The sequence below is a fragment of the Centrocercus urophasianus genome, unplaced genomic scaffold (assembly GCF_019232065.1).
Source record: "Centrocercus urophasianus isolate 14NV4802_14NV808 unplaced genomic scaffold, USGS_Curo_1.0 seq_30, whole genome shotgun sequence".
NCBI lineage: Eukaryota > Metazoa > Chordata > Aves > Galliformes > Phasianidae > Centrocercus > Centrocercus urophasianus.
In genome coordinates, this window is record NW_024884867.1 from 9713509 (window position 1) to 9726311 (window position 12803).

The 12803-nt window shown below is 39.3% G+C and overlaps 1 protein-coding gene across 15 annotated transcripts in view; it reads left to right on the top strand.

Annotated features, from left to right (window-relative positions):
- The first annotated feature begins 1220 nt into the window (after positions 1 to 1220).
- The window catches only part of LOC122165499 (splicing factor SWAP), a 52522-nt gene continuing 40939 nt past the window's right edge, over positions 1221 to 12803 (top strand). For 11 of the 15 annotated variants that reach the window (XM_042828501.1, XM_042828502.1, XM_042828503.1 and 8 more), the window contains exons 1-7: positions 1222 to 1635; positions 4056 to 4225; positions 4771 to 4908; positions 7707 to 7792; positions 11293 to 11518; positions 11956 to 12071; positions 12618 to 12753. In XM_042828501.1, coding sequence (XP_042684435.1) covers positions 1433 to 1635; positions 4056 to 4225; positions 4771 to 4908; positions 7707 to 7792; positions 11293 to 11518; positions 11956 to 12071; positions 12618 to 12753 — 1075 coding nt within the window. In that variant the 5' untranslated portion in view covers positions 1222 to 1432. Of the gene's footprint in view, positions 4226 to 4770; positions 4909 to 7706; positions 7793 to 11292; positions 11519 to 11955; positions 12072 to 12617; positions 12754 to 12803 lie in introns of all 15 variants that reach the window. The other 4 variants (XM_042828516.1, XM_042828515.1, XM_042828514.1 and 1 more) reach the window with 4 other exon arrangements.

A 12803-nucleotide genomic window follows, 5' to 3' on the forward strand; every position in this document is an offset into this window, starting at 1 on the left:
TCTCTTCTTTAAAACAATAGATCATTAACAGATTTCCTCACTGAGGGCTGTGAAGCCATCAGATAGTTACCAAAACTTCCAATACTCATCATGAAGTTTGTTCCTGGGGATTTGCAAATTTGTAAACTTCAGGAATTTCACTTTTTAATCATTTATTGGACGTGGAACTGCAGGTGCATTACATCACAATTACCTATAAGAAGTATTATGAAGTTTACTTCAACGTTGCAGTTCAGTGTCACAGATATGGTGGAATCCCAACGGATTCTGTTTTCAATTGCTCAGCCACGATTAAAATAACTGCCCAAAGCTTTAATTTCTTCAATACAGGCATACGGTAGCAGTATTTCTTGATGCTGACACAAGCTGCACGTTTGCTTCCCAGTGTCCACACACTGCTTTTCTCAGCCTGCTTTATGTCTTCCCTTCCCTTCCATGCAGTGATGTCACTACTCTTTGTACAGGATTAAGAAAGAAAAAGAAAAAGAAAAAAAAAAGGAAGAAAGAAAAAACATGTGTGTCCAGAATTGTTGTTAACAAAGGCCATGGACCAACCCCCATTTCAGACTGGGAAACATGATGCGCTTAATTACAACGTTTATTACAACACAAATCATTTCCTCACAGCGAATTCTTGACGAGCTCTGCTTTACTGAGGTGAAGAAAGTCATCACGCTGAGGTAAACACTACTGAAAATTCTGTCCCGGACTACGTGTTTTTAGCAGAAGTGTAGTTTTTCAATTGTTGGAAAAAATCTTCAGAGCAGCTATCCTCCTCCATTCCAGTTCCGGGGTTGCTACGCCCCGACTGTGAGCAAACCCGACGGGCTGCAATTCCCTACAGCCGCACGCCCTGCGGCCTCGCGCCGCGCCGCGCCGCTCCTCCTCCTCAGCTCCCGCCCGCGAGCCCGCGCCCCCTCCCTCAGCACAGCGCGCCGCCCCGCACGGCCTCAGCGCTTTGCCTCACGCACACGCGAAAGGCGCCTCAAGCAGGCCCGAGCCCCCCCAACTCTGCACTTTCGCCACGCCCTTGGCGTTAGAATCCCCTCCAGACAACGGACCGTTCTGCCTCACGCCGCCTCGAACTACTCGCACCGCGGCCGTTGGCAGCCCAGAGTCCGTCCGCGCTGTACGCTCGCTTAATTTCTCGCTCGAGTCCCAGAAATTTGAGGCGAATCTATCGAGTGCCGGAAACCAGGCAGTTCTGTGCCCAGCCAGCGGAAGCGGAAGGTTCGCCATTTTGTTTCGGGTGATGGCGACTGTGCTGTCCTGGAGCTGTGGAGTTTAGCGCGGGCCCGGCCTCCTGGGGGACTCGCAGCTCGGACAGTCATTGTTACTGCGAGTTTCTTCCTTCTCGTCGCGCCCTCCGCCGATATACGGAGGGGTCGGGGGCTCTCGACGGATCGCAGAAGAGGCAGGCCCGCCGCCCCTCATGTTGTTGTCAGGCGGGGGAGCGGCTCCCGGGCCCCCCGGAGGAGGTGGAGGAGGAGGAGGTGGAGGTGGGAATAGCCGTGTGGAGCTGCTGGTGTTCGGCTATGCCTGCAAGCTGTTTCGAGATGATGAGAAGGCTCAGTACCAGGAGCAGGGGCGACACCTTATTCCTTGGATGGGAGACCCCAAGATCATGATCGATAGGTCGGTGTAACACAACCCCTAGACTGTGCTGCGAGATCTCCTGTTATAGCCTCTTTCTGTGCCTCCCCTTGTGCTGTGGGCAAGTGAGGGCGGGGGATGAGCGGAGGGCTCGCTGCCAGATGTGTGGGGATCTTCATTGGCAGCGTTGGAGGGCCGCGCCTCTTGCTAGGCTGCTTCCAGTGCTGTGTGTGGAATGCTGCTGTCCTCGGCAGTGGGAACTTGGGGTTCCCCTCTCTGGCAGTGTTGGGAAGTTCCCTTCTTTTTTGACACCATTGTGCGGGGTCTTCCTCCTCCACTTGCTCGGTCTGAGTTTGCGCAGTGGAAGGGGGGAATGATCTGTTTCCATGCAAACCACAGACATCTTTTCTCACTCGAAAACCAAGAGAACATGGGAGCTTTTATTAGGAGCGTTATGCATTCTCTTAGCAAGCAGGATGCAGTGTGGGAAGTGAAAAGATGTCTACCCACCTTGCAGAAAATGAGATTTATTTCTGTATAATCTTGACTACAAGCTGTTGATGGAGTACCCCAAGAGCAATTCTTTGTCTGATTGCATTTTCCTTGTGCCATGTGTGAATCACTGTATCAACCAGAATGGCCCTGGTTTTGGGCGCTTGCTTTTCAAATTTTATGTTGTAGATGGCTTTTTAGGTTGTTGAGGAATAGGTACCAGAGAGTACTATGGCTAGAGAGTGTATCAGAATCTGGTGGTTTGAGTTTTGTTCTGGTTTCTTAGCAATATCAGCGGTGCAGAGTGGGATTTAGAAACAGTTTATTCAGATGAATTTTCTGAGCATTTACCTGGAGAAAGAAAATTAGAAGTCAAGTTGGGTATACATGAGTGGAGCTCTAAAAGTACAGTTCAATACAATTTAAGAAGAGTTATGGCTGACCCTGACCACCTCACTGGGAAAGATGGCAGGATTTTGGCTTGAAAAGGATCACATGGCATACTCTGCTATTTGTTCCCTCAATTTCATTGTTGATTTAATGCTAAGCATGATTTTTCTTGTTTCAATTTAATGCAACTCAAGACAATGCAATTGTCTTGTAAAAGAATCCTCAAGAGTGGAGAAAAAAGAAACAACCTTGGTGCAATGTTGGATTCTTATGGTTGAAGTTTATTTGTTAAATTTGAGTAAATGTGAATATGTGAAAAAAACAATTGTATATTGATATTATGTTGCACTTCTTATTTACGTGAGAAGTGTTACAATACAGCAGCTCACTTCTGTGGTCTCGTTAGTAGTAGAGGCCATTTTGTGGTTATATGCAGCAGTAACCCAGTTTGTGGTAGTCACAGAAATTGTTGGGAGCAAAAATAAGTATGTGCATGTACGTACATAAATACAATACCCCAAAAATTGAAATAACATACATGCATAAGTTAAGGAAGCTTGCATTTACTAATCCTATAGACTCCTTTAGAAGCTTAGATTCTTTTTATCTCCAGCAGCAAGAAGTCTTCATTTTCACCATTTTGAGAAAAGCACGTTGCTGTGGGAAGACATGAGTTGAAGGTTCTCTAACAGAGCTTGATTAACCAGACCTACATGTTTCATTAACTTTTTGCTATTAGAATATTTACTTTCTTTGTTTTTGGTCTAGCAAGTTGGCACAAGTCAAGAGTTGTGTATGGGAAGACACCTCAGCGGAGTGGACTTTACTGACGCTTTTCAATCAGTTTCTTTTATGATGCACACACCTTATCCCAATGCAATGCTTTTCCTGCAAATAAAATTGTTTCTGCGTAGTAGAAAGGAAGTGTACATCATTGATCTTTGCCGTTTTTACGGTGAACCTCCTTAAATTGCATGTATATGTTACTGTTCCTATGTATGTGTGTCTCTCTATCACATAACCCAGAACTTATTTCCTCAGCCAAATGGCTAGGGGCCGAGCCTAGCCATGATTTTACCTCCAATGGACGCAAGTTTCTATGGTGAAGATATCTCCTGAGAGTTCGGGACTAGCAGAAAGAAGCGAGGAAATTTCGACCGTTTGGTTCTTACGGATAGGTATTTATGTATTCGGGTTTGTGTGAATGTAAGCTATTTGACTTTCCAGAAAACGATATTTTGCAAGTGACGTTGATTGGTTGGTTGAACCACGTACGGTAAGAGCTGTTAAGGAAATGGATCCCGCTTAACTATTAAAGGATAGCTTGGCCTTTAATTGTAATAATTTTTTAGTTTCTTTGAGAGGAATTTAGACTATTAAACAAATTTTCAATAGTTGGTGACAAATGATAAGCAAAATTAAATGTAAATTCTAAAAGGAAATATGCTTTAACATAAAAGTGCTTTTTTTGTTGTTTTGTTTTGGTTTTTTTTTTTTCACTTTTAATGGGTAAGTATTTAAGTAGTCACATGAACTCAAGCCCTAAGTTCTTTGCATTGACCAGCTTTTTCGTCCTGCAGGTATGATGGGCGCGGTCACCTGCATGACCTTTCTGAGTATGATGCTGAATATTCTACGTGGAACAGAGATTATCAGTTATCTGAAGAGGAAGCTAGAATAGAGGCCCTCTGTGATGAAGAGAGGTATTTAGCCTTGCATACGGACTTGCTTGAGGAGGAGGCGAGGCAAGGTATTACTCAAGGAAACTTCCTTAGTTAGCACATGTTTAAATAAATAATTATGAAATTAAATTAACTCCTACTTATTTTATACTCTCTTTTTTCTGATGTTATCTTGACAGTATCCAGTGGATTCGAAAAACGGGAGTCTTTGCGTATGTGAGAGGACCACAGGATAGTTTAAATATAGATCCACACAGAAATTGCCCTGATTCTGAGGGCACTGGGATTTCAACCCCTCCCCCCAAAAAGAATAAAATAAACACATCCTGCTTCTTTTCCAGTGTCGTTTAACTGAACGCCATTGTTCTTGTCTGCATAATTGCGTTAGAGTGTCTTAACCAGCAGCCTTTATCTCTTCAGGGAGATATTAGTAGTCAGCATACGTACGTGCTGCCTTTTTCTATTTAATTTTTAATGAAAGTTAAATTGATTAGGTGAAAATGTCTCATCTGAAAACTTAAGTAAGAGTCATTACCTTTTATTTTATTTTATTTTTTTATGACGTAAGCTTTTAAATATGTTGTATTAATTGATAATTGTGTTTTTGTTCAAGAGGAGGAATATAAAAGACTGAGCGAAGCTTTGGCTGAAGATGGTACCTATAATGCAGTGGGATTTCGTTATGGCAGTGATTATTATGACCCTTCAGAACCCACTGAGGAGGAGGAGCATCAGCCTGCAAAACAAAGAGGTAAGGCATAAAAATAGTGAGCCTTAGTGAAGGGGAAGAGCACAGCTCTTCTGTCTCCTGTGATAATCTTTAGTTGAAGTCAGTTGCGTTTTAACATGAAATCTTAAGGAACCTTTCAAGTGTCTTAGTGAAGTTAGGATTGTTTGATTAGTGATTGGGCTTGCTTAACTTATGTTACTAGGTTACTGAGATGGGAGATGTGCTTGTTTTACCAAGGTATGGGATATAATGCAGCATTGATGGTCATTTGTTCTTGCTGTTGTGTGGGAAGGCTGGCTGTGTCAGAGCAGTGGCACTGGTGCTTGCATTCCACCAAGGGGGCTTTCCTCTGCTCTTCAGTACTGATGTTGAATTTGCATTGTCGTCTTCAGTATAATCATTTGTTTTATTCCCTTATGTTTGGTAGATTGCATAACTGAATACTTTCCATGTCTTCTTTGCTTACAGTATTTTAGTGTTTCTTGTCACATATTTGTTTTGCATGTTGTGAGGATTTGTGTACAGCTTGCACTTGCAGAAAAATTGGGGATTGTTAAGAATGTGTTTTTAGTTTGGCTGCCACATTAGAGAAGTGAATGTTCCCCTCTCTGTTGGTTGCTAAAAATGGAATCTGTTGAACCTTATAGCTTGTCTTCATTGGAAGAAGCATTTGCAAAGCTGTGGTAACATGCTGTAGTGTTACAGTAAAAGAGTAAGAGTTGTGAGTTCTAGTTTTATGTGGGTTGCTGTACATGTTTCTCTTTCTGGAACGGTGAGATACCTAGAATGATATATTTCAGTTTTAGTGGAATCATTCTTGCAGGAGTAAGGTACAGCTTGAACATTACTGAGTCATTGAAAAAAAGAGAATTATTCCAATCTTCAAGTTAATATTTATTTAATCAATATTTGATACTGCATGATAGCGCCATACTAAACTATTACAAAATCTTTCATTGTAATGTGAGAGTTCTTATACTGCTGACAAGAAGCAGAAGTCCTCATAGTAGCTCATGGGAGCATTATCTTAGTTGTTAATTTTCTTATCAGACTATGAATTGAAAACTTATAGTAATGATGGATGACAAAGGGGCACGTCCTAGTGGTATTTGAGAGTAGTTGGAGAAGAAGAGAGTATATAAATACATCAGTATTATGTTTTGCTGTAGTTGAAACTGTATAGCTTTTTAATAGATTGTTGTATGGTAGCCATTTCCAATAATATAGGACTATAAATCCTTAAATTGGTTGTTATAGATTGTAATAGAGTAAAATTCAGTATTGGAAGATGCATGTAACTGTAACGCGAATTACAGACCGTACTTCTGTGAACACTTCAAATATTGGCTGGAGCTGCTGCCGAATGACACAGAGCTGTTCTTTGTCTGCTGCTTCTTCCTTTCCCTAATGTCGAAATTTCTGTGTACCTTTGTGGGCTTAAAATGGTTGAATCCATTAAAAAAAAAAACTGCATATAGCAATAGAGAAGTTTGCTGTCTTTCTTGCATGGTAACAGTTTGCATGCAAGCAGTCACTATGGCTCCTGGTGCACAACTAGGCTGTTCTGTTGCCTGTGTCCATAGTTTTCCTGACCCATTGGAGGTTACTAGTAGTTTACAGTGTGTAAAAGCATCTAGACTGCACGTGCATTTTCTAAAGGGCACAAAATATTGACTTGAACTTTCCTGCATGTATTACTGTACAAATGTCATTGCTTTATTTACACTTCTTGTCCCTTCAAAGTGAGTTTGCATTTAACTGTTTGTAACTTCTTGAAGCTGACCAGTAATAAAAATGTAACATCAGAATGATACCATGTTACCTTAAAGTACACGCATAGACCTCTGTGTCCAAGTTACATTTTATCTCCCTTAAGGTTTCGTTTTATTTGTACTCTCTAAATCGCTAGAATACAACTGAAGTTCATTTTTCCTTAGAATGTTTAAACCATAATTAGAAGAATAGACAATACTGAAAGTTGCTTTTCAATGTAAACTGCTTGAATTAGTATATTGTATAAAGCAAGATGTTTTTGGAGTAATATTTCTGATACAGCTCGTAATAGGATGCAACTGACCTTTGTAAGGCAATGGCTATTTTAGACGAGTCATTCATGTAATAAATCTGTTAAATATTTGGCTGTGCTGAAGTTGATCCGAAAGCAACCATACACCAACTTGAGGCTGAATTCTAAGATGAATAGCAACATTTATTTAATCAATTATTAAGGCAACTACTGGTGTGTCTCTATAGGTTATGAAAGTGGGTTTTATTCTCTCTATTGCGTTCTTCTACAGTTTTCATTAGGGTAAGGAATGTGGTGAAAGTACTTTGGCTTGTTTGTGTGTACTGAAATGGTAGATAACAAGGAACCGAAGTCAGACCTGATGCGTGGATCTTAATAGCCTTAGAGATGCTGGGTGTCTATATTTTGTTATGAGAAGATTCACCCAATGCATTCATTATGTGTAGATTTTCTTGTAAAAACAAGGAGTAACAGTAATGAGAGTGCGTGTTTTCAGTTTGACTTGAGACTTATCTGTCTCCAATTCTGTAGTCAGGTCTGATGTGTATAGGTTTCTCTTCTTCCTAATACCTAATCTATGCAACCTTAGTCAAATTGAGTATAAACAGAACTACTAACATCAGGCAGAGGAATCATATCTGCATGTCTTTAGTGTTACTGTTTACAGTTTCATCTGAGAAATTTCTGCACTGTGTATCCTTTTAGATAAACTCTGTTGTAGTAATTTTTTGTTAACATTTGGTTACACTGTCATGTTATGTGCTTTAATACTTTCCTCTGTCATTTGTTGTAGAAACAGCTCAGACAGAAAATGTGGAAGAAAATGAAGAACCTTTTGTTGCCCCTCCAGGACTGAATGTACCTTCTGATGTGGAACTGGTATGTGTGTACTTCTAATATATACTGCATTTCTCTGGATTTTCAAGGAGTTTGTGGTGCTTTTTTTTATTAATTTCATTTTGGTGGACTTGAAATTATTCTCAACTTGTAGCTTCATTTCAGATGTACTTCTTTAATTTTTAAGTTCTCTTTAAGTCTCTTGAATCTTCTTGTTCGTGCTGAAGTTATGACTGTGCTTACACTAAGTGTATTTAGTATCACGTCAGGTGTCACAGATCATGTGGAAAGATGGATGTGCAGTCCCAGTCTGAAGGGTATAGGAAGTGACTGGACATAAAGGCTGCATTTAGACTAACTTAGACAAAGAGGAAGGTAATAGTTTATTTTTAGAAGATTCTGAAATAACTTCAGAGTTGTGGAAGCTTTTCCCTACATGTGATTGTACCAGGATTTGCTACATTCTAAACTATGGGCTTAATGGCAGCTTGCATGTTTTCCTTGAGGGATGCTGAACAGTTCTTTTCCTTCCAAGATCCTTCACCGAAGTAATACCGGTGTTTCAGTACAGTTGTAAACATGAAGACTTTAATTTCAAGTTTCAGAAAGATACTGGAAAGTCTCATAAAATTCTTCTATACTGTGCTTGGCTTTGGCTTGCCTTCTCAGCTTGATAACCTTGGATAGTCAAGACTTAAAGCAATTTCTTAGAATAACTGATCATGAACACAGTGTATTTGTTTGAGACTGTTCATCTGTTTCATTAGCCATTAATTGAAAATTCCTGTTTTGTTTTGTTTCTAATATATGACTAAGAGCTGTTTAACATCTCTATTATACAACTTTTCCAGCTTTTTTTCTGTGCAATCTTACAGTATATTTCAACAGTTAAGTGCTTGCAAACTTGCTGCTGAGTTCAGGTTTTTGTACATTATTGCCTTTATATTAGCAGTTACCCTTTAGTCTTAGGAATGTTGAGTTCTTGGTCAGAAACCGCTTATTTGGCATTTGTGTGCAGTTTCCAAAAAGTGTCTGCAGGTGAAAGAAAGTTTTCTTGTTTAGAAATCTGCTTTGCTGACTTTTGTTCTGAAACTACTTATGAATTATACAGTTGCAGAGTGGAGTCTGGTGCTTAACGGAGTAATTTCTCATGTAAGTCAGCTATGGAAATTCAGTGTATTCAAATGAACAGAAAGTGAATGGGGGTGTTTAGTTTGGGTTTTAAAACAAACCAACAAATCCAGAAAAGTCTAGACAGTAACTCTAAAAACAATGTGTGCTTGATCCTGGACAGGAAATTTTGGGAATATTTTTGTAGCCATGGTGATGATGATGTTGTTGTTGTTCCAAGCAAATAATTCAGTTTTAACATTGAAAGTTTATATTCTGTTGGGGTTTTTTTTGCGTGTGTTAATTCAATTGCTGTGAAGCATATTGCACACTCTGCCCTGCTGTCTAGAAATAATAATAATTTGCCATTACGTTGATTCACAATTTATTGGCAAACATGTACAGATGCATTGCATTTTGTAAACACTGCTGTTTAAATGAAGATCCAGAGGCTGAGTTGTTGAATGTTGAGCGTATGGCAACTGCAGCTGCAGCAGTGATGTCATTCTGGAACATAAAAAACAAGAGTTATGTCATGCATACATGTCATCTACTGCTTAGATTGTGGTCTGGGTTCATGGGCAGAGTTTTCACCACTGCATTTTAAGAAGCCTGTGGATGCCATGGAAGTGTGCAACAAGAGGATATTATCAGTTTTATAAAGAAAGTTTGAAAATTGCTGTGTTTTCTCAAAAAAGAGCATATTTGAGAGGCAAGAGAAGATTTCCAGGCTCAGTCAAGAGTGAAGGGTTGTTGTTTAACTAGCAGTGAGGAATACTCACTCAGGAAAAAATTTTTAATTACCATAGTAATTAAAGATTGGAACAGAATATGAGGCTAGATGGTAGCACTTCCATAATTTGACTATTTTTCTGTGTTCTGGCAGGTAATCTTGCTTTTAGAAGTTAAAACAAATAGTTCTAATTAGTTTAATTCAGTCTTTTTTTATTAAATGTTGTAGGAAAGTAAAATATATCTGTGACTTCTGCATTTACTTGATGGTGATTTAATGCATTTTGCTTTGTAAAATTTCTGAAGTTGTGCAGATCACTGGTGTTTCAGAGCTTATAAACAATATCAGTTTCCAATTCAAAGCCAGATAGTAATTTCTAGTACGATCTTTCTTGAGCTTCCTTGCTGATTTGTTGCCTTGTTTGTAAATCTCTAGGCCTTGAAATGCACGCTATATTTCAATGTAAGAACTGCAGGAGAGGATAAATTTCATATACGATTAAATTGTGAAACAGGCAATGAACAAAACAGTCCATTTGTTGAGAACCTCATTATCTCTAATTAAAATAATCTTCAGTAGTGTTCTAGAGGGACAAGTGAAATTTGAAACAACTAATTATTTTTCCTGATTGAACATGTTGTTCTAATATAGATTCCAAAATAATTTCTAAATATGTGCTGTTTAGTGTCATTCAGACTTTCTCCCTGAATAGAGCACCACTATCTCTTTGTGCTTCTGATCTTCTGAAAAGGATTTTCTGAGATCTGTGGCATACATCTGCGTTTGGACCAATAAGAATTCAAAGCTGAAATGAATTCTTAGTGTGACATTTCATTTGCTATAGGAATGCACAGTTTGTTGAGCACAAGAAAAAAAGACCTATCTAAGTATGAAATTAAGAACAGTTAATGGTGAATTTATTCATTCTTGCTCTTCTCACTTCTTGACATAGCATAAGATTGCAGGAATGGAAATGCATAGATGCTACTTAGATTTCTTCATTTTCTTTTATTGCTAAAGTAGCTAATGACTCTTTATGGGACATGATAGCACATAGAACAATGCATACTGCATTGGAAGGGACAATGCAATATGTCCCTTCCAAGAAAAGACAGTCATGGAATAGCTTGAGCTGGAAAGCACCTTAAAGATCATCTAGGCCTGAGCTCAGTGCTCCAGATTGGGCCTCACGAGGGCAACACTGTAAAAGCTTATATTATATTATTATAGCTAGGGGACAATGCTTGCACTTCTAGAGATAAGACCATGCGTGGTGGATCTCCAGGATCCATGGTGGATCTAAAGGTAGATCCACTGTACGTTGGCACTGCTGTGTCAACAAACATGTCTGTCTCCTCTCGTGTGCTGCCTGTGGTATGGCTCTGGACTGTGCCTGCCTTTAAAGAATGTTTTTGCTGCATCAAGCTCAGCCAGAATTTGTTCCCCAGTTCAGTTTGATGTGAAAGATGCAGAACGTCTTGCAGAAGAAAATGAAAGAGCTGCTGGGGGAGGTGGGGACTGTTTTTTTTCTTTCTCATTGTTGATATGCTTCCACCAGTTGAAAGTGGTGATGATACTGTTGGTAGAGGAAGCTGAGAAGCTGGTCAGGGAACTGCTGCTCTTTCTACTTCCTTCTGGAGTTTGGAGACTCTACAAGCTGCTTATGAAAATATAAATACATGTTATTTTACTCCCACAGCCACCAACAGCAAAAATGCATGCGATTATAGAACGAACTGCAAATTTTGTCTGCAAGCAGGGAGCTCAGTTTGAGATTATGCTGAAAGCCAAGCAAGCACGCAACTCCCAGTTCGACTTCTTGCGATTTGATCACTACCTCAATCCCTACTACAAATTCATTCAGAAGGCTATGAAGGAGGGGCGATACGCTGCTCCTTCTGAAAATAAAGCAGACGAGAAAAAACGTAAGTAGTTGCTTGTTAAATAAATGGCTTTGGGGTGTGAATCGTTGGGGCATCCACTGATCTTTTTAGGTAACATAGCCATATATTTTGGGGGTATTGTAGTAGCAGCAGTTACACTGTAGCTGACATTGATGTGATGATTCAGAATTTTCCTTAAATTGGATAAACTTTTCTAGAAGAAAAAAATTTAGGAAAACTTGCTCACACAGAACTGCTGCAGTCTTGGAGCTTTTATAAACACTTCCATAGCACTGGTCCAACAGAAGGTTTACTGATGACTGGCAGTGTCGTCATTTATCTGTGTTTTTGTGAATAAGCAGATTCATGAAAAATGTTGTTACTTAAAAGAAGAACATGTGCTTGTCCTGTCCCCTCTTCCTCTCTCAATAAAAATGTGTAGCAAACCCAAGTTAAATTCAGACATTGCTTTTATTCAGATTCGAAAGTCAAATCTGAGGAGGAGGATGATGACGATGATGATGATGATGGAAACTATCTGCATCCGAGTCTCTTTGCATCTAAAAAATCCAGTAGACTTGAAGAGCTCGTGAAGGTACTTCATTGTATTAAAGTAACTTTCTAAAACATCTGCTTACAGGGCATAAAGGTTACGATGTGCAGGTGTTAATCTCCTGCTGACAAGTTTAGCTGTCCTTGAAACAAATTTATTTTGATAAAAACTGAAATGAAATGTTTTCAGATTTTAGTAAATAAGATCTTGACATAATGTAACAATTTTAGTGAATAACTTTTCAGCAAAATTATTGCTGCTCTTGAAGTGTAGGTCAGATTCTGTGTCTTATTCCAGCACTATATGTAAGCAATAAAATAATAACCACTTATTTATTCATGATATGGATCCGTGTTTCTATCAAATTAAAGTTTGGGGTTTGGTTTGGTTTGTTTGGTTTTTTTCCACAAGTTTTTGAAAAATAAGCCGATTCTGATACAGGAGCTACAGAAACAGTAATTTCAGTATTTGGATGATATTATTGATATTTAATTAACGTAACGTAATCCAAATTAGATTGACCATACCATGTCTTTTTAAATATGTACTTCAAGTTTTAACCTATTCTTACTCTCAAAACTTGTTCAGCCTTTGAAGGTAGTAGATCCTGATCATCCACTTGCAGCGCTGGTCCGCAAAGCACAATCAGATAATAATTCATCAACACCGCAATCAACAGATGGGGCAGCTGTACAAACATCACAAGTGGAATATTCCTCTGATTGTGAGTGCATTGTGATTAGGCAGCTGGTGGTGTGCAGAGGCTAGTGGGAA